This window comes from Labrus bergylta, chromosome 8 (genome assembly GCF_963930695.1).
Source record: "Labrus bergylta chromosome 8, fLabBer1.1, whole genome shotgun sequence".
Taxonomy (NCBI): Eukaryota; Metazoa; Chordata; class Actinopteri; order Labriformes; family Labridae; genus Labrus; species Labrus bergylta.
Window position 1 is genome coordinate 13,618,187 of NC_089202.1, and position 20,298 is coordinate 13,638,484.

General features: G+C 40.3%; 1 protein-coding gene across 1 annotated transcript; it reads right to left on the reverse strand.

Annotated features, from left to right (window-relative positions):
• Positions 1 to 1,856: 1,856 nt before the first annotated feature.
• Positions 1,857 to 17,486, reverse strand: pitpnc1b (phosphatidylinositol transfer protein cytoplasmic 1b). The gene is made up of 10 exons (XM_020646785.3): positions 16,828 to 17,486; positions 12,180 to 12,328; positions 10,157 to 10,245; positions 9,906 to 9,913; positions 9,682 to 9,753; positions 7,291 to 7,383; positions 6,096 to 6,251; positions 5,246 to 5,309; positions 4,939 to 5,025; positions 1,857 to 3,408 (listed from the first exon to the last, which is right to left on the reverse strand). Exons 1-10 carry the CDS (start codon positions 16,873 to 16,875, stop codon positions 3,251 to 3,253), a joined length of 924 nt encoding a protein of 307 aa, XP_020502441.1. The 5' UTR covers positions 16,876 to 17,486; the 3' UTR covers positions 1,857 to 3,250.
• Between the last annotated feature and the right edge of the window lie 2,812 nt (positions 17,487 to 20,298).

Here is a 20,298-nt window from a genome sequence, read left to right on the forward strand (position 1 = left end):
ATGAACTTACACGTAATCACACTCCAGGTGTGTTCTTAGCATCATTTAAATACATTTACCTGAGAGTTTGGTTTAAGCCTGATTGAATGATGGCCAGCTGTGGACCTAAGTCATCGCGCACACACGCGCACACACACACACACACGCACGCACGCACGCACGCACGCACGCACACACGCACGCACGCACGCGCGCGCACACACACACACACCATTGAATTCTCATAAAACAGTGTAGGCATGTGGAAGAAACCATTAAGTTAGTGACATGCTAAACTATGTGGCTTAATGGTCACTATACTTTTACGGCTGATTTAAAGATACTACACAGCAAAATGGTCCTGTTTGCCCACACACACACACACACACACACACACACACACACATCCAACAAATGAAGAAGCTGCATTACTGTCTGTCTAGTGAATGGAGAGCATGTATTGATCTGGAGGAGAAGCTTGTACATCAGCGTGGTTAGGCAAAAGCCATTAAGGTGGAGGAGTGATTATGTAGAAGTGCACACACACACACACACACACACACACACACACACACACACACACACACACACACACACCTGACTGCTTTGTAAAGCTGTCAGACTTTCTAAATTGTATTCTTTATTATGCATTGAGGTTTCTGCCCTTAATCCTCTATTCTATTCATTGTTTTTTTTCATACTTTCCTCATCTTTTCTGTCCAATGTCCTCTCCATCCCTTTCTTGTGTGCCCATATTTGGCCAGCTCAACGTTTCACATGAAAGCATCTTTACAGTAGAGTACAGTGCAGGGGACGGCGCTGCAGCTTTTTCTTGCTGCAGCTCTGGAAGCATTCTGTTGTTCCCCTGCCATGCTATTTGTGGGGTCTGATGGGTGAACTGGGAATAGCTAGATGATTCAGCGCTACAGGGTCAGGATCTATGATAATGTACCATGGGGGACATTTCCATATAATGAACATAGTACATCTTCTTTAGAGGCTCTCTAAAGAAACGAAGATGAGGACAAGCAGATAAAGAGGAGTGAAAGAAAGGGAGATCAAGGGAGATTTCAAGAATGAGAGAGGGAGAATAAAGGAAGAGAAAGGAGAGGGATGGGAGATGGCAATAATGAGAGAGAAAATTTAATGGAAGAGACAAAGAAGTAAAAGAGAAGGATGTTAATGCAGTGCAGGCGACAGCTTTTTGCTCCCTCTGCAGCACTTGTGAGCACTCCTGGCTGTGTTGAGCACTTTCTCTTTTATATCAGCCTCCTGCTGCTGCTATAAGGAGAGGCATTGAGATAAAGAGTTTTGCGTGCATGTATTTATATGTGAATGTGGATGCACGTCTGTAAGCCTTATGTTGGGAGCTAACAACAAAGTTTCATGCTGGCTCTTGATTTGTAGGGATAAAAGACGCCATAATGAGACTCATGATGTGAGCTTTCAAGAGCAGCATTTGAAGCAAGCTGCGATGTCTGTCAGTCAAATGAAACTGCACGTCTCTCCATGGACTTTTGCCCTAAAATCCTGAACAATAAAGTGAGACAGAGATAACAGGTGTGCACACACACGCCCAGCTCACAACCTTGCATCTGTTAAACATTCATTATCCTCCTCTGTGTTACAGAGAGAGAAAAAATGCTTAGAGCTACATGTGGACCAAGTGTCTGCCTCTCTTTATGTCCACTGCTGCTGAAACCAGTTCCACAAGGCACACAAGTGTGAAATTGGTGAGTGGATTACGTGTGAGTGCTGTGATATGCCAGCGGCTGGTCCATCTTTACAGGTCAATACTGATCAAACATGGCTGATAATGTGTGCACAGAGTCCATTTTTTTCCGCTTATCCAGCGAGATATCAAGACATCTACTCACTAGAGTGAAATTGTATTTATTGAAAAAAAATCCATTACAAAAGACTGTACAGCGTGATTTCAACATGAATTTTCTACTTATTATCAGAAAATGATCAGTTTTCATTCTTCATTAAAACTCAACATTTTTACAAATAAGGCAACAAGAATTGTGTTAGTTCGTTGTTGTTTTTTGTTCATCCCTGATGACGAGAAGCCATTCTCCCCTTAAAGTGTATTACAAAAATTAAGCTAATAGTCTTATAAATGCTCACATCATTGATTTATAATTGAAGTTTATCCATGGCTTGACCCATTTGCCGCCCTCAGCTAAGCGATCAAGGAACCAATACAAAGCCTCACTGCCCTCTATCAATACACCAGGTCTGACCTAGGTGGAGAGGGGAGCCGATCCATAGCATTGACAGTCTCCATCGTTCTCCTCTGCTTTCTCATTAGATCCACTCTATTAAACTCCTTATGCATCTGTCTGTAGGCTGCTGGCTGGGGGCTGAGAAACAATCGAGAGCCCTGCTGGTGGTCGAGGGGCTCCTCTCTGGCTGAGGAGCTGAGAGAAAGCACTGAGTATTTTCAAAGGCAACAGTAGAAATTGTCTTTGAGCAGGCGCATAGAGCTTGTGTGTGTGTTTGTGCAGCTTAAACATCATGTGCGAATACTATGTTTGCAAAGGAACAGATAGATATTTCTGCAGGAGTCCTCAGACATTTTTGGGAAATATGCTTATTCATTCTGTTTGAGAGATGGATTAAAAGATCAATACTGCACTTTTATCAACATGCAATTTTATGGAGCTAGCTTCCAGGTAGCTTCCAATATTTTATCACAAAGACTGGTAACAGGTGGGAGAAGCTAGCCATATGTCATATGTGTCCAAAATTCCCCCATTAGTACATCAGCAGATGATTTATTAATGTTTGGTTTTGATGTTTAAAACATCAATTTAGTAATTACGGTAATTTAGGGGATGGATAATTAACCACCATCAAAATGTCATTTTTATACTTATTCTTATGTGTATATTAATCCAACAAGAAACAGTTTGTGTGAACTTTTGAAATATTAGTTGGAATATTATTATTTCCTTTGCGCATAACCGAGCTAGCTGTTTCTCTTGTTTCAAGTCCTTATGCTAATCAAAGTTCACTTGCTAAATGCATTTGCCTTGAATTCAACAGTTACGAATTCAAGTTTTTCAGATTTTGTCAACCGTCTCTCCCGAAAAGAGTTAACAAATGTTTTCCTCGGTTGGCTGTAGAATGATGTTTAAATCATTGTTTGCATGTGTGTGTTGATGTCCGAGAGAAACCTCATATGACTCTGTTGACTGTTGACATGGGATTCTGTGTGAAAACAGTATGTGTGTGTGTTTGTGTGTGTGCGTGTGTGTGTGTGTCATTATTCTGGGGTGGAGTTGAGGCGAACAGGAGTTTGAGGCCCAGAGGAGGGAGAGGGGTCAGACATTGCCGTTGTCGTCACTCCCATCTTCTTCAGGGAACGCTCGTCTGTCACTGAGATGGAGCGAGAAAAAACAGGACGAGGGGCAGCTGCCGGGCCTGAAATAAATAAATAGATAGACATATTTACAGACAGACAGACAGATATATAAATTAATTGTAGATAGATTAGTTGTTTCTTTTTAATGTATCCACAATTCCTCTTCTCCACATGCCGTGCTAATAAAACGCATTGAAATTGAAGTTTAGAGACTGAGAGATGAAAGACAGAAAGAAGAAAAGAAAGAGATGTTTTTCACTTAAATGTAAGAAAAAGAAGACGGAAAAAAAAAAAAGGGGAAACATCCAAAGAGGCACTGAGCAGAAAAGGAACAGAAGGACTCTGTGTTTGAGTTTTCAATTAATGAGAGTATACTTAAGACCTTTGTCGTACACTTAGATGCACATTATCTAAATCCCTTATTCATATTCACCTCACACTTCCGACTTTTTATTAGACTCTCTGGAGTAAATGACATCCATTTACTTTTATTACAGCGGATGAATGAAAATTGTGTGCAGGGCTATGCAGAGATTAGCACAGTAGCAGCGTTTGGCCTGTAGGGGGTCATGGCGGTGCAGCAAGCTGCAGCAGGTTGAGCAATGACTGCAGATTTGTTGCAGCTTGATATCTCTCATCATCACACACAGAGGGGGAGAGTGAGAGAGCAGGCAGAACGACGCTACAGGCCATATTGGGAATTCTACCTTTGATATGTCTCCCATCAAGCTGAGGTTCACCAGACCAACCAGCAGGGGGCAGGATTACCATGCACACACACACACACACACACACACACACACACACACACACACACACACACACACACACACTCACACACATGCACACGCAACACACAGCACATATGCCCAGACATAGACCCCCACCAGGGCTGACATTTGCAGCTAAGTGCTGCAATAGCTGGTTATTTATGTTGAAAGGCGATGGTGATGGGGAGAGTTCAGCAGGTGGCTGCATTACACTGTTTATCAGAGCGACGCAGTGGCATTATCACTTCATGAGCAAGCCTCCACTCTTCCCCCCCCACCCCCCTCTACATCTGTCTTTTTCTGGGCTCACACCCTCTGCTTCTCCCTTCTTGCTGCTCCTTGTGTAGTGAAATGCCTCCTGACTACTCGTCTCTCTCTTTCTTCCCATCCACAGATGTACACTAGCCATCTGGGCACTTGTAGGGCACAACTCCGGCACTAGTGGTGCAACCAGCCTGTGTTCAAGCCTTTCAGTATTAGCAAGTTATTAATTCAAAGTTTTATGCAGTCCGTGGACAAGAATGGATATCATAGAAAGCTTAGCATGTACAGAATACTTGTTCAGATTTGTTGTTAGTTGGTAATGAACTAAAAAATTTGAATACAGCCTATTTAGCCTCTCTGTACATCTCAGGCTGCTTATATTATGCTGAAATTACTTTTCAAATATACATTTCAAACCTTAATCTCAATCTCTTTCTATACATTCTCTCTCACTTTTCCATCCACATTTGCTCCTCACCCCATCAACCCTATGTCTACCCTCCTCTTTGCTATTTCAGTATAGTCAGGTGTATAGGTCAGGAGTTGCTATCTCACCTGCGTTGTTCTGGCTTGATTTGAGTTTGCTGTTGGTCTTCTCTTGCATCGCCTGCTCAAACTCTCTCACCTCCTCCAAGCTCAGGCCTGTGGGGAGACAAATGTACACAGAAACACACACACAAGCACACACACACACACACACACACACACAGCATGTATCATAGCGGAGTATGAATTATGGATTCACTGTTACATAGTGTATTGAGGTTACAGTCATATTTAGAGTACAAGTACAACAGCATTGCTCTAGATGTTGTTTTTGCAATATGTAAAATGTTGCAATGTGCCTGTATTTCTAACCCACCATGCCATTCATCTATCCACGCTACAGCTTGCCTGTGGCCAACCAGAAGAATGTCCTGAATGTTCTGAAATGAAACAGGAGAATAATCAAATAGTGCTTTGAATTTGGATGTTTGCAGGTCTTTTAGAATAACATACAACACACAGCATTATGTAAAAGTTTGGCACTTGTTTGCTTTAGTCAAAGCGAAAGCTACTTTCCTGTAAACGCTTCTGTTAACCGCAAAGACGTTGGGAAAGGGGAGTTGCCAGTTTTGCTCTTTTGTTTTTCTACATGCTACATTACATTGCTTCACTGACTGCAAACATGTGATTGAACAGATATTTTTGACAAGTTTATCTTGTTCCATCATCCATCATTGTGTGTAACCTGTTTTGTTTTTTGCGCATGAAGAAGAGAAGCCCTTTGTCTGTATTGATGCATAAAACAATACATTGACTTTCCTAAAGAATAGGACCTAATGGTGGATCACCATTAAACAGAGTACAGAGGTCATTTAAGGCTAACAGCCTTCTTGGCAGTGATCTTGGTAGTTATAATAATGTCTGAAAAATAATGCGCTAATGATTTATTTGTGTCAAACTACAACACATAGCACACTCAATAGACCAATCATAACTGATTTAATTCATCATTTTACTGTAAACCTACAAAGTGAGAAACTCCAACTTAAAGAAATCACTGTTTGAAAGAAGTAGGATATACTTTATCAAATTCAATTAGCTGTAAATTTATTTTTTCTCCACCTTCCAGTACACCTTTAAGGACTCCTGACATAACGCATCATATCCTAATCCGACTGTCTTTATATTTGGGAAAGGGAATGATGGGAGTAAAAGCTCTGTCTCACTCTGTGGATGAACTCCTCAGTCCTGGTCTGGAAGCCGTACACCTCAAAGCTGCACTGCACCCTCTTATAGGAGCACATAACAGGCTTGTGCTCCTCTCTCCAGCCTTTTCCCAGAGGCCCCCGGCCAGTTTTGCTGGACTGCCAAAGACTCAGGTCCTGCACAGAGCAAACAGTCTACACGTTATTTGCTGAATCTGCAAAAAAACAAACTTTGGCCCTGTGAGTCGTCTTCAGGGAGAAACTATAGATGTTTACTGCTTTTGTGTACCTCAAGTGTGTTTGTGTGTGCAATGTGGCGGTGCAAGTGGAATGTTGCTCAACACAGCCCATAAGAGGAAAGTGTGATAACACACATTAGGCAACTGTGACAAAAGGATGATTGGAAAGTGTCTGTGATTTTATGTTCTCACTGTATCACCTCATCAAACAGATTGGTGTGTTTGTGTTATGTTTTTTTTGAGTGTGCATGCATTGTGATTTTGTGTATGTTCATGCTTCTGTGTTGTTGAGGTACACTTATCTGCAATTTTCTGTGTCTGGCCTGCAAATTGACCTTTATCTCTGAGGATTTAAAGGGAGTAAAGGCGTGTAAAATATTTTCTGGGAGGACATGAACATAGGCAGATTAAAAAGGAGTGTGTGGGTGTTTTACTCCTTTCAGGAGAAAAACACAAGACAGTCCAACATTTTTCAGAAATACTGTACACCTTTGTTTTGTGTACATTAGATGATTCACAGCTCTCTCATATCAGTTCACTTAATATGGAGCCAGGGCCTGAAGGTGATCAGCTCAGATTCTCCTAAAATAAACACTTGAGTGAACAGCGAGCCTTATTGTAAACAAAACTGAAAAAAAGATTCCACACTTTTAGCTTGAGAAAATTAAGTTGTAACATGAAGAGGTTTTAACATGTTTATTTTAAAACAGTGAAAACCACCAGGCCAGCACTTTCCCAACTCCGAGTCTTAATGATCAGCTGGACTGATTGTCACCAGATATGACCTCACTACTTTTAATGCAGATACATGTGTTATCATTATTTTACTTTAATTATATTTCAAGATATTCTGAACTATTCTTCTAAGGCAATCACACGACTTTTCCCATGACAGTTGTCAATCTAAACAAAGCTGTACAATCATTTGTATTTGTCTGTTTTGATAGCACATGCCCTTGTAACAGTAGAGTATGTACCTCTGACTCTTTGTAGTGCTTTTCCGGGATGGGGTCACTCAGGATATCCAGGAAACTTACATTCTTTGCCGGGGTTGGAGTGTCCCCAAACACCTACAGCCAAACAGATGGAGGAGGTCATACAGTATAATGAGCACAGACACACATACATCAACTGATACTCTCACACACATACAGTCACTCACTCAGTGGATGGGAGTAGATGAGTAACTGTGTAGAAAACTGAGGTCACACACCATAACACCCCTCACTATATCCTACCCTGAGGCCCTTGGAGCAAATCACAGTGGAGCAGAGAGGAGAGCAAAGACACAGAGAGCAGAGGAGGGAGAGACAAGGAGGAATAATAAAAAAAACAAGGACGTATGGGGGATATTAAAGAGAGGGGAAAAGAAGAGTTATGAGAGCAGAATACACTTTTCCTTGAGAGAGAATGAAGGGAGACCTAGGAGAGTGCACCTTTATCTGACCTTGTTTAAAATGTGCTCTAAAGCCTCGCTCAAGTTGTTCATTTCACAGTTGAAAACTAACAAATAAGAAAAACCCGCTGTAAGATAAGAGCAGGCTACGCTCCCGTGGTGCTGTTGTTGGTCCGTGTCTCCCCAAGGTTCCTGTTCGCTCTTATGGAATGTGTTGCAGCATCTGCATTGTGTTGCTTCTCAGTTTGTGTTCAGGGCATGACGCTCATCATGTTTTCCTCATATTTGTCTCTCTTTGTTTCTGGTGTTGTTTTTCAAAACAAAACAAAGACGGTGGAGGAGGATACATTCAACAATGAAAAAAAGAAGAAGCTGGATATCAAACTGTAAAAATACTTCATTACAAATAAAAATCATTCATTTTTAAATGTTAGTACATTAAAAATATGAACAGTGCTTCTTAACAGCCAGCAGTCAAATAAAAGCTGTGTATTAAAAATTGGCCAACCGAACATTTCCAGGCCAGTCTCAAAAACAGCCTGGGGACAAAAAAAGAGGGGGAATAAACTCAGGGTGGCTTTTATATTATGTACATGCACACCAAGGATAGTTAATTCCACAGTTTAATTATGTTATTTTCAGTATTAAACTGTTCCAGATTACTTGTGTAATGTGTTGGGTTCTCAGTCACTGCGTGTGTCTACGTGTTAATGTGTCAGACAAACTATTTTAAAGTGACATACATGTGGCAGCAGCTACATTTAAAGGTCCTGTATGTGTTTTCCACAACACATTACTGGCAGTGTTTCATAATAAAAGCCCAGTGAAGGAGCAATTACATTAACAGTACTACAGTAAAGGGAGAAAATGAAATATGGGGTGAAAAAAAACCCTGACCTTTTATACAAATCAGGCAGAGGGAAGGAGAAATAATAAAGGCTCTTCTTCAATACATGGCTGCTTCAGATAAAAGCCTTCTATACAGCTGAAGTAAAAGGTAGGACATATGGAACGTAATCAGGAAAATGTTGTTCAAGCACCACAACTTTAATGGCATGATAACTTAAGATTGTTATGAATGGAAATGTAATGTCCATGTAGCATTATTAGGTTTTCTTTGGATGGAAGTGGAGTGTTTTTTAAACTATCTTTTACGGTGAAAAATCCCTTACTGTACATTTCTTCCTCTTATTTTCAACTTTTTTGTTTAAATTAAAAAAAAATATTATCAACATACAGTAATTACAAGGAAAACTGCCAAAAACCCAACGAAAACAATTTCAGCTCTCCTTGTACTGTTTGATATTTTAATCTTTATCAAAGTCTTGTCATTTTTTAAGCAATAGGTTTTATTTGTACAAACTTATTTCTAAAGAAAATTGTGACATTAAGGTAAAAATGACAATATCTTCCTCTTATTGGTAATGTAGAGAAACATATAGTGGCATTGATAGAAGGCAAAGTACCTCAGATAGTATAGTTCTGAGTGAGTGTACTTTTCACCACTGACCTATGAAGCTTTTTACAATGTTGTGTGTACATCATGCATGATGTGTGTTTGTGTGGAGTTGACTTATATAACACGTAACGGCCTGAAATGAAACAAGATCCTCCAGATTTTCTCTCTGTATTTTGACTTGTTGAATCTTGTTGCCTCACACCTTCCTCGATTACACAGCACAGACACAAGGGGCAGACACAGTAGCAATTGTTTATGAAGCTTGTGTGTGTATATGTGTGAGTATGTATGTTCACTTTGGATAAAATGCAGCCGTGCTTAAGGCCACTGCATGAGTGGTTAATAGATCTGCCAATATAACATTGTGTTTTCCCTGTTTTCCTAGTAACGGGAACATCAATTGGATGAACTTTTTTTTTTATGTGCCGCAGAGCAAATTGCAATTTCTCCCCTCTCCTTCTTGTCTAATCACTCCATCTTTCGCACTTCTTACTCCCTCTGCGTTATACTCACATTGCTGTTATCGCCGTTGTTGTTCTCGAATCTCGTCTCAATACGGATGGTGAATTTGGGGAGGAATGATACCTGCAGGGTTACAAGAGGTAAAAACGTAGAAAAATGGGTTGAGGGCACAGATAGAGAGAGTGGAAACAGGCTGCAGATTAGATCCACTGATACAGCAAAGAGATGAGCTCTGTTGCATTCATGTACAGTAAATGATGTGTGAGAATACTTACTGAGTACTCTGCAGCACCAGGGACGTTCAATATGGATAGGGAGAAACAGCATTAGTTACTCATACATGCATGAGCACGCATTTACACTCACATACACATTCACGTTACCACAGGGGAATACACTCATACATAAGGATAAATATTTGATGGTACTTGGAAAACCAGCTGGTAAAAGTAAATAAGTTTTGTGTAATGCATTGAGGTGAAAGTAACCTGATGTTTAACACAAACAAAGGCACTCAAATGCACACCTGTGATTGTGTATGGATAAAAGTTCCAGGCCTTTTCTGTCACATAGAAGAAACGAGGGACAAACGCTTTAATCCAGGATGGCAGTTTACTGAAAAGCAAAAAAAAAAACAGGATGAAAGACGAATCACAGTTAGAGAGTGGAAGAGAAGGAGAGGGGGAGATTATGGAGGGAGACGGAGAGATCGTAAGTGGTTTTTGTGCCATTTATACCCAGATTACCTGTAGGCTACTCGCACCACTGCGTTCATTTGTGTGACTCATTCCCAATTACACCTGTGGTGATGAATTGTTACTGTAGCTTCTAGGTCACATGTCAGAACATGATTGAGGTAGAATACATTCGGCACTCACTGTACTTATGTATGTGTGGTATGTATTTGTGTGTGTGTTAGTGTGTGTGCGTGTGTGTGTGTGCGTGTGTTCCACTGTATCTTTACTAATGAGGACCAAATGTCCCACAAGCACAGAAAGATTAGGAAAATCCTCCACAGTGAGAACATTTCTTTACTTCTCTAGGAGTTTATTTTAGGATTAGGCCTTGGGTTTATAGTGGTGATTAGAATAAGAGTTGAGGTTACATTAGGGTAATGATTGAGGTTAGCTTAGGGTTAGGAAATACATTGAGAGTTAAAAGAGATTTTTTTTTTTACTGAGAGTTCATTTGAATCACAATTCATTAATTAATGGATTTTCTCCCTGAGCAAAAAGCAAATAAACTCATAATTTTAGCACAATAACATGAGCACTTCAGTCGTGCACATCTTTAAATTCCTGAGATTGAACAATCATTTTAACATATCAATGATGACATTTCCTCAAACCTCTCCTTGCTTCTTTAATAACAGTAGCTCTTGTGCTGTGTTTGAAAAAAAAAAAAAAAACACACCATCATTTTGTGTATTAGCTGTGGGCAGTTAGCTGAGAAGATGCATTGCCACTCTCATGTCTTTAATATGATAAATATAAAGCTAAAAAAAGAGTGTAAATGATGGAACAACTAACTTGACTAAGGTAACACAAATCCACCTATCTACACTTGTGCTGGACCATATCTAGATTTTAGATATCTTAGGTCAAAGCAGTATAACTTCCTTGAGTCTTTGCAGGTTGCCTGGCAACTGCTCTAAGCTAACAAGGAGTCCAGCAAAGACCCCCATCAAACATAAAACTGTTTTTCTTTAAGAATTTTGTACAGATTAAAAGATCCACTTCTGGGAAGTGCTTGTAGAATTGTATACCCCTTGGTTAGAGCCACGCTGACATCTATGAAAAGTAAGGCTAACAGCTACTACATATTTATTGCACAGACAAAAAACTGTACTCAAATTATCTTCTCATCCAACTGAAGCAAAATCCCCAATGAACTGAAATATTCCGAAAATTAACTGATAAAAATGTTCTTATGTCTGCTTCCAACTACAGCCTTTAATGCATCATAATGAAAACATTCATCACTTGTTTAGAACAGTTTTAGAGGGTGTTAAAGTAAAGTGTTATCATTTGAATGAATAAACCTAAAATTAGCCATCAATAAAAAAACATTATGTCTATCATTTCTTATGAGCAAACATGGTTACAGTTTGACAACAGAGGAATGACAATCCTAAAAATTCTGAAGTATGCTGCAATAGCGATGACATGGACGTGTTTGTCTCAGCTGGAAGTCAACCATACCACTTGAAGGATTTACTACAAGATGAGCTCATGGTATGATAACAGCTCTCCTGTAACCTCACAGTACAGGACTTAACATGTTCCAGGCTGTGGGGACTTGGATTTCAGATGGGAGAAGGTTACTCTGCACTGCGAGCGTTACTGTGTTGAAACATTTTATTGCCTGTCAGTCAGACCTGAGGCTGCTAACCATAGGACGTAAAGCTTCACAGTGATGTAAGCGATCAAAGATCAATCCCTATCAGTTATCATAATGACAGAGCTGACAACATAAGGATAAAAGCTTAGGGTGGTAATAGCCAGAATTATGAGTCTAAGTACATCATTAGTATGGCTGCATTATACTACCTGCTGAGGTAGATTCTCTTCTCGGTCAGCTGTCCCTGTCCATGCTGGGGGTGAATATTCGTTTCATTCGTCACCACCTCCACCCCTTCTCCTCCACCACTTTGCTCACAGCTGTGCTTACTGATCATATACAGCTGCCCGATCCTGTACTGGAACCAGAGAAGAAGTGTAGGATGGGGGTTATGGTGGATATGGATGAGGATTGGTCAAAGAAAGTGAAAGAGAAAACAAGTTGTGGTGAGAAAAAAACAAAAGCAAAACAAGAAGCCAAATTAATTTCATAATCCTCAACATGCCATCCAAAGTGAATGAGTGTCCCTTTCAACAACACAGTGCTGCTTGATGGTGGTGGTCCATACAGGAAAATGTTTTAAATAGGCTGACAGGCCCTTATTTTCATCTTTAATGTATTATAATGATACCATGACACTTTTAAAAGACCCATAGACTGTATAAAGGAGGTAGACTTTGCCACAAATATGTCACACAGTCAATGTCAATCACCATCTTTTTATTTTTGTTTCAGAAGTTTCCATGTTTGTGTGAAAGAGCGGATACAAATTGCTTAGCCTTTAACCTGATTGAGAGATTGCCCCTTTCTATCACAAGAAGCCTCGCAGCACCCTGCGCATTGTCTATTTCATTCTAAATGACAAAGTAATTTACAAAGTGATGAACATGACAGGTTGAAAAAGACTTGAAACCATAAACAAATTAAAACATGTTTTAAATCAAACTAGATGTAGAGTTGTTTTCTCATAGACTCCTATGCCATGCAGTTTTTCTAACTACTACCGTTGATCCCCCTTGCTGGCAAAAAGAAAGAATGCAGGTCACTCAAACCCTCGACTTCTTTTACAGTCCCTGGAAAAGAAAAACACTTTTCACCTCTTGTGATTTGAAGGTTTAAATCAAAAGTGATTATTGCTTTATCTTGCTTAAGGTTTGAATTTGTTGGTTTGATTTCTGCTGCTTTTGGAGGCTAAAGCTACCTAATGCTATAACTGCAGTCTGACAAGGACTCGGGTTCTTCTTTGAACAAAATTCAAGCATTCAGCACCAACCCATAGCTGAATTGTTGTTCAGAAATCTCTTTTTAACTTTTTAGAATTCGTCCACATACTTTTTGGGAAGAACGGACCATCCTTTGTTGCTCTTCAAAAGGTTTCTTTCATTTTCTGTTTAATGCTCTCTCTGAGTTTTTCCTGTGGATGTTTTAAGATGCAGCTTGATGTGCATGCTGTACACATGTTTTAAGCTCCTTGATGCAAATTTGCGATTAGAGGGTAGGTTAGTTAAATGACTTGACTCAAAATGTAAGAAGCAGTTTAAGTTAAAAATATCCCACAAGATTTGGCGCTACGATAAAAAGGACTTGTTGGGGACTTCAATTACCAAAAATCTACTCAGGTCTTATCAATGAACTGCACACTCCATTGGGGAAATGATTACAACCATCAGCCACTAAGCAGAAGTATCTGGTGAGGGTTAGGATAGAAAAATCTCCTTGCAGCACGTTCAGCAGTGAGTGCTGCTTCAGTTCAGACTTATTGTATTTGCTCTGAGTAGTAGTTTGCTGTGTATAAAGATTAACCTCAAGTGACCATATCAGACGTCAAACTCTAATTTAGCCAGTGTGTGGGAATGCATGGTGTCTAAATTAGGGGGGATTTGTTTTTCTGCTGCAGCCCTAGTTTTTGCTCGATGCTGATGAGGCTGGATAAATATTTTCTAAAGAGGACGAGGCCTTTGGGCATGTGGATGAGCTCAGCCTGACAGAATCCCTTTTTCCCTCTCAGACAATGCACAAATCAGATGCTCTACACAATAACACTTCATTATTTGCACCCACTGCTATTTTCAGACTTTTTCTCCTTAACACTGTGTGTCTATGTACACTTTTTTCGTTTACTTTAATTGCAAATCATTCAGTGAAGTTTGTTTTCAAGTTATTATAGAAGCAATAAAATGATACTTTAAAACAACAGAACTGTTCTGCTGTGGCCACCACAATGTAATCCATTGTGATGGCCTATATTGGTGTGCAAGTACAGCATTGTTTTAATTAAAAACACAAACAGAGAAAGATGGGGAGAAAGTGAGAAAGAGGAGGGCAGATTTCAGTTTTCCATCCTTCACTGTTGTCTGCTGACATCAATGTGACACTCCTCCTACTTGTTCCAATTACGGTAGAATGTCAACATTCAATATTTACTTATTGGGTATTCATGGGGCTTAATTAATCAAAGCGATGGGTGCTTAGCAGACTATGGAGCAGTGAGTCATTCACACAAACAGGTTGTGAATCTTTCTGACTTCCTAGACACCTAATCTAAGCAGGAAGTTGAAAAGACTTATCTCTCCTTAAATCACTTTTCAATAGGACTACCGTGAATGGCTGTGATGAATGATATATTGAGAAACTCATTTCAGACACATTTGGCATGCCTTTTCCTCCTTCTGTCTTTAAATTAGAAGGCCAGGATAAGTTAACAAGCCGTGAGTTTGTCATAAATTCCTGAGAAGTGTAAATATAGCTCATCTTTGTGGGCTGGAGCCTCTGCAAATAGTGTCAATGTGACGGGCATGGAAAATGAAAGAATTTATGATTAAAAGGAAGCACAGCTCAAAGCCACTGTTGTTATTACCAATGATAAAATGCTCAGAGCAAAGACTTGTATTTGTTATGCAACACTAGATCTGTCTGCTGACAACAAAAATAAAACGGTTTTATGCAAAATACAAATATAACTGAATATTTGAAATTGGCGTAGTTAGTATTCAGCTCCAAAGGATCTTTAGCCTCAGTCCTAAATAAAAATCATCAGAGATCAAGCCCATCAAGCGGTGAAGAACAGTGCCTAAAAAAAGTTTCATAGACCTCATGTGTCATGGGCACAAGGTTGAATCAAATTAGATTACTTCCTTTTTAGACTTCAAACCAGGGAAATAATATCCACGTGGTTTGTAAGGTGGCCTGCTGGGGGCAGATTTTATGCCAATTTCTTGTTCTGTGACCAGTACTTCTCCTGTGTTAATATCTGTGGTACCGTCTAAAAGGGATAGATACTTATGCAAACATGAATGCTACCATGTATAGATTACTTTCCATGATATATCTCTTCTAATGGAGTAGGGAAAAACATGAAAACCCAGCACCAGTATATTCGGGCATGTTCTGATATTCTGCAGCCATTTTGCAAGTATTTTGATTATCCATTCATACAAAATAGGCTGTTGTCAGATTTAAGTAGGACATATGACTGTTGAGCTGGAAACGTTTCATTTTCCAAGATTAGGATGGAACACATTTAATTCTTCTCATATTTGGCTAGCATAGTTTGATAGCATCGTATAGCATTTGCATTTTGACCAATGACAAACACTTGGTATCCTTTATATTATTGACCGGATGCTTTTACAGTACCTGAGCATTCTGATTGTGAAGATCGCATGTGAAAACTGACCAAAATCACATGTGATAAAGAAAGCAGGAAGGAGCAAGGAATGTTTTTTCCTTTCTGCAAAACTAATGAATTGGGACTATAATTAACTGTTACAAAGGGAACAGCACTGACTTGGTTCCAATGTGATGTTACAGGTAGAATGATGGGATAAGCACATTTGAGTACCTTCAATTGTGTCCTCCTCTGTCTTGTATAAACACAGAACGATGTGGTATCAGTGTCTTACTCAAAGACATTTTCCACCTGTGCTCATAAAGATGGAAACCTGATCTTGCTAACCTACTTTAACACCTAAGCTAAAGCCTTTACCTGACACCTCATTGAACATTCATTCACAAAGCTGAGCTGTATTGTGTTACAGACTATTTACAGTCTATGGTTACAGAAGTACTGGGGTATTTTTCATATCTGCAAATCAACAATATTTGCTTTTAAAAATAAAGCGAGGGTTAGGACATCGTTAATGGTTTGGACTAAGGTAAGTGATGATATGATTGTGCCTTAAATAAGCTGCACTTAAACTTACATTACATTCAGGGAAAAGAGGATTTGCTGCAAGCTCACGTTTCTGTCTGCTGTGTACTGATACTGTAAATCCTATTTTGGACTGCTATTTGTCACTGTCATTGTTGTGGTAACAGGTAGAATTGAAGGGAGGGGGGAGGATGGTACAGGAGGTGATGAGGACATTCCTTCTGAAGGGCACTTTGGTGCATATCTCCAGAGTCAACCCACCTTTTCTCTCCTGCAGGATCTCCATTGTTTACTAGCCTGCAGGCCAAATGCCTGTTTGGGTCCTGTGGAAACCGTAACCAGTCTGACTAGTTTTGCTCGGAGTACTAACGCAAGCGAGGAAAGCGAAGAATCAAACAGAAGGAGAGATAATTTAGACACACTAGTGTTATGATGTCGCTGCTAGCCAGGTGTTGTGCTTTGGCTCCATCAGATAGGCCTGAGCTCGCCAGTGCACAACATTCCTCGCTGCCCAGCGTGCCAGAGCCCCCACAGAGCCGCCGCAGGAGGTCTGTGCGCTCTGTTGGCACTTTTCTTATCAGCACGTTAACACTTTCAAGATTACAAGTAGAGCTTTCACATTGGAAACAAAACCTTTTGAATTTAAAGCTGTAACAGGGTGTTTGTGTGTGTCTGTGTGTGTGTGTGGCAAAGACAAACACACTTACCTCATCCACAGTGAGTGGCATACATATGCGGTACTCTTTCATCAACATGGTGCAGTTACACAGAGGACTGTCTTTATGAACTGTGTCTGTGCTTGTGTCTGTCTATCTCAGCTGTCTTGGTTGCATTGTAGACAGGCTCAGGCAGGCTACACTATTGCTGGACTGCAGTGACCTCTTTTTTTTTTCTGACGGTCCTCTTCCTTTGTTTTGCTGATGTCAGTAATCCATGGAGTTAGTCCAGTCCTCTCTGTCAATGAGTATCTGCTGTTTTCTTGCCTTCCTCGCCTCGCTCCCTCCTCAAAGCCTGTTCTTTCTACTTTATTTATTTCTCTTCCTCAATTATTTGCTATTTTTTTTAACGTCTGTCTTTGTTACTTCTGCTTTTTCCTCTCCTACCTTCTTCTTCTATCCTTTCTGTTTGCAGTTTTCTCTGACTTAGTTTCTGTTTGCTTTTCCTTCACCACAGTGAGAAAGTAGTAATTAGCTGTGAGGTAAGCTGGAAATCCAACCAACTCTACCTGCTCTTTCTCTCCCTGCACCCTGTTTGCTTTGTTTGATTCCCTCCTCAGACTTCTCATGTGTAACCCTTGCTGTCTGCCGAGGCTCCTTCCTCTCACGTTAGCTGCCCTCCACTGCTTTCGGTTCCTCACAAATTCCTTCGTCTGTTCCCTCCTTATCTCCTTTTTTCTCTCGCTCCCTCCCTCGCTCCCTCCCTCCCTCCTTCTCTCCCTCCCATAGTATTCACTCCCCGCCCACTGTACTTTACTACCTCCGCACCTGTGTCACCCCCCTCCTTTTCTGCCTCCCTCCCTCCGTCCCTCTGATCTTTATCAGTTCCTTCTTCTCTGTCACCGGCGCTGTTTTCATCAACAACACGTTGATTTTTCTTTAACTGGCAACATCAAGTCACACGGTTTGTTAACTCTGGTCTGTGAATTTAAAACACAATCCCTCCCCACACTCAGGTTATGACAGCACTCAGGGGAATATGAATGGCTGACACGCAGGGGTGGTCAGGGTTGGCTGTTGGATTAAATATTACCAGAGCCATGAGAACTTCCATTAAGCACCATGCCAGACTCGCTTATATTGTATTACCTCATGACCTTCAGCCTGGTTTAATTGAATCTGTGTTTAGTCAATGAGTGGTGGGATCGAAGCAGTCATAATTTTTCACCCATGTGCGTCCTTGAGTCAGGGGACCACTCTCCTTTTGTGCAGTGATTGGTGATGGTGCCAAGCACATATTGTTGCCTGGCCATCAAATAATAGAAGCAGATGCTTGTGTTTTTTTTTTTGGGTCAGTCTGACGGGGCCAAAACCAATAACCGGCCATGGTTTCTTCTTCCTCTCAGGTGGAATTCACTTTCTTTTCTCGGAGTGTCTCAAGACGAGGGCCAAAGTGGGTCTCTTCTCTGCGTGCCTCAGCTATCATCAGCTCTGAAAAAAAATTCCTGGTGGGGTTCGCTCCTATCTTATCAGATCAGTGTTTAGAGAAGTGAAGCCACTTCAGAGAGCTGAGGTGTGCTTTGCTTGTCTCTCCCTGGACACTACGCACACAGAGTTCCAACAGCACATGCATCACAATGGTTTAAAAGATTATTGGTGGCTGACTTTGATGTGTTCTGATTTAGCACGTTATAAAGCTGATAAATAGATTGGTTTCTTGATTGATTTAAAGACATAACGATTCCTGTAGTCAAAGTCACAGATGGAACAAGTATTTCTGTGTATTTTCACTCTGTAATTGGAGATATAGGAGAGGCAACAGGAAATGAGAACAGAGAGATGGGGAAAATGCAACAAAGGCCCCATTAGCACCTTGTATTAACATGAGGTCTGTATCAGAATAACATCTGATCAAGGAGACCTGGTATTAATGACTGTTCTTATTATCTTTATTTCTGCAGTACTGTGATCACTCAATATGCAAATTAGTTAGAGATGGTAGACTTCAAGAAAAGGAATTCATTCAAGCTAAGACTTGCTAGATACCGATTAGCATTTTGGCGACTTAAGCTAGCAGGAAGAGACAAAGGAAAAGGCACTTCAACTTTGTGGGTAATTGTTTGTAGTTAGAAAGTGTTCACACTCTACAGATTACATTTACATTGCATTGCTGATCGCCTCCAAATGTGGTACAGCTGATAAACTGCATTAACATGAGTTTTTCTCTGATCATCCAGGTGAAATACTGAAAGCTGTGCAAAGTGACGCCTGTTGTAAATGGGGAACATATTTTGGGATGTAGCAGGATCAAAATAGCGACATAATTTTCAATCTTTTCAAATGGATACTTTTCCAGTCATCACTCTGCATTATTGGCTCATTCACTTGCTTTTGAAGAAATCATATTCAATTGAAATTAAATGTTGAGGATCCTAGCAGGCCATATTTTGAGTCCGATAATTCATTTATTTTGGTCACACAAAAAAGCACTGATATCTTTTTTTCAGAATTATGTTTTGTTTCCAATTTTCATTGTTGAATTTTTATAATGAAATATGACAAGGGATGAAACCATCCTCTTGTTGCATCTGATACTCACTTTCGTTTGAGACGCCCTAGTGTGAGGGTTTTATCACATTTATTTAAGCTTGAAATCAGAGCGAGGCAAGTTTTAAGCTGACGTTGTGCCAGAATAAACACTCCGTTCTGTACAATTTCATCTTTCTTCCAAACAACCCTTCATTTCATCATTAGTCCAATTATCCTTTTCCTTGAAAGTAAAAATTTAAATATTCTGCTTGGTAAACTTGGAAGGTAGAAAACTATGATTCATGTGTACAATAAAAATCTCACCTCAAAAGTGTAACAGCTAAAAGCATTAGTTTTCTTAATGAACTTCACAATTCATCTTTCAACACTGACTAAAATTCAGCTGAGGAAGCAGAGCTGTACTCTAACCTGATTGAAACATTTTGAAACTCTCCACCTGGTCAAAGCTGCCCGTCCTTATTTCATGTCCTGCAGGAAGGAAGGAGCAGGCGGTGATGGGATTGGAGGGGACTTCATCACGGTGCTTACACCTATCACATCCTCTCACATCATTAAATGAAAAATGAATGGGTGCACTTAGAAAACTGGTGAGGCATTCTTTGACCTCTATGTTTCCTGCCCTGACTGTTCAGGTGGCTGTGAGTGTTTGGTGGAAAGACAATGTGTGTATGTGTGTGTGTGTGTGTGTGTGTGTGTGTGTGTGTGTGTGTGTGTGTGTGTGTGTGTGTGTGTGTAGGTGGCCATATGTCAGTGCAGTGATCGTAGTGAGCAGTATAGATCTGTATTAAGCTAGAAAAAGAAAGAAGATCATTAACTGGTGGGCCGGCTGCCATCGCTGCATTACTGGCTCTTTGATCTCAAGGTGTTGTCACAAGCCAATGTTAAAGGTTCTCTGGTGTCCCCTCCAAGTGTGTGAATGATGGGACCCCCCCTCCCCCTCCCACCAAGGCCTGGATTATCGCTGGCTTGGTG

Coding starts and splice junctions, on each gene's coding strand:
- pitpnc1b (XM_020646785.3), bottom strand. CDS start 16,875: ATGTTGATGAAAGAGTACCGCATATGTATGCCACTCACTGTGGATGAG. Junction 6,252..7,290: donor AGCACTACAAAGAGTCAGAG/GTACATACTCTA, acceptor TGCTCTGTGCAG/GACCTGAGTCTTTGGCAGTC. Junction 3,409..4,938: donor ATCAAGCCAGAACAACGCAG/GTGAGATAGCAA, acceptor TATTTATTTCAG/GCCCGGCAGCTGCCCCTCGT.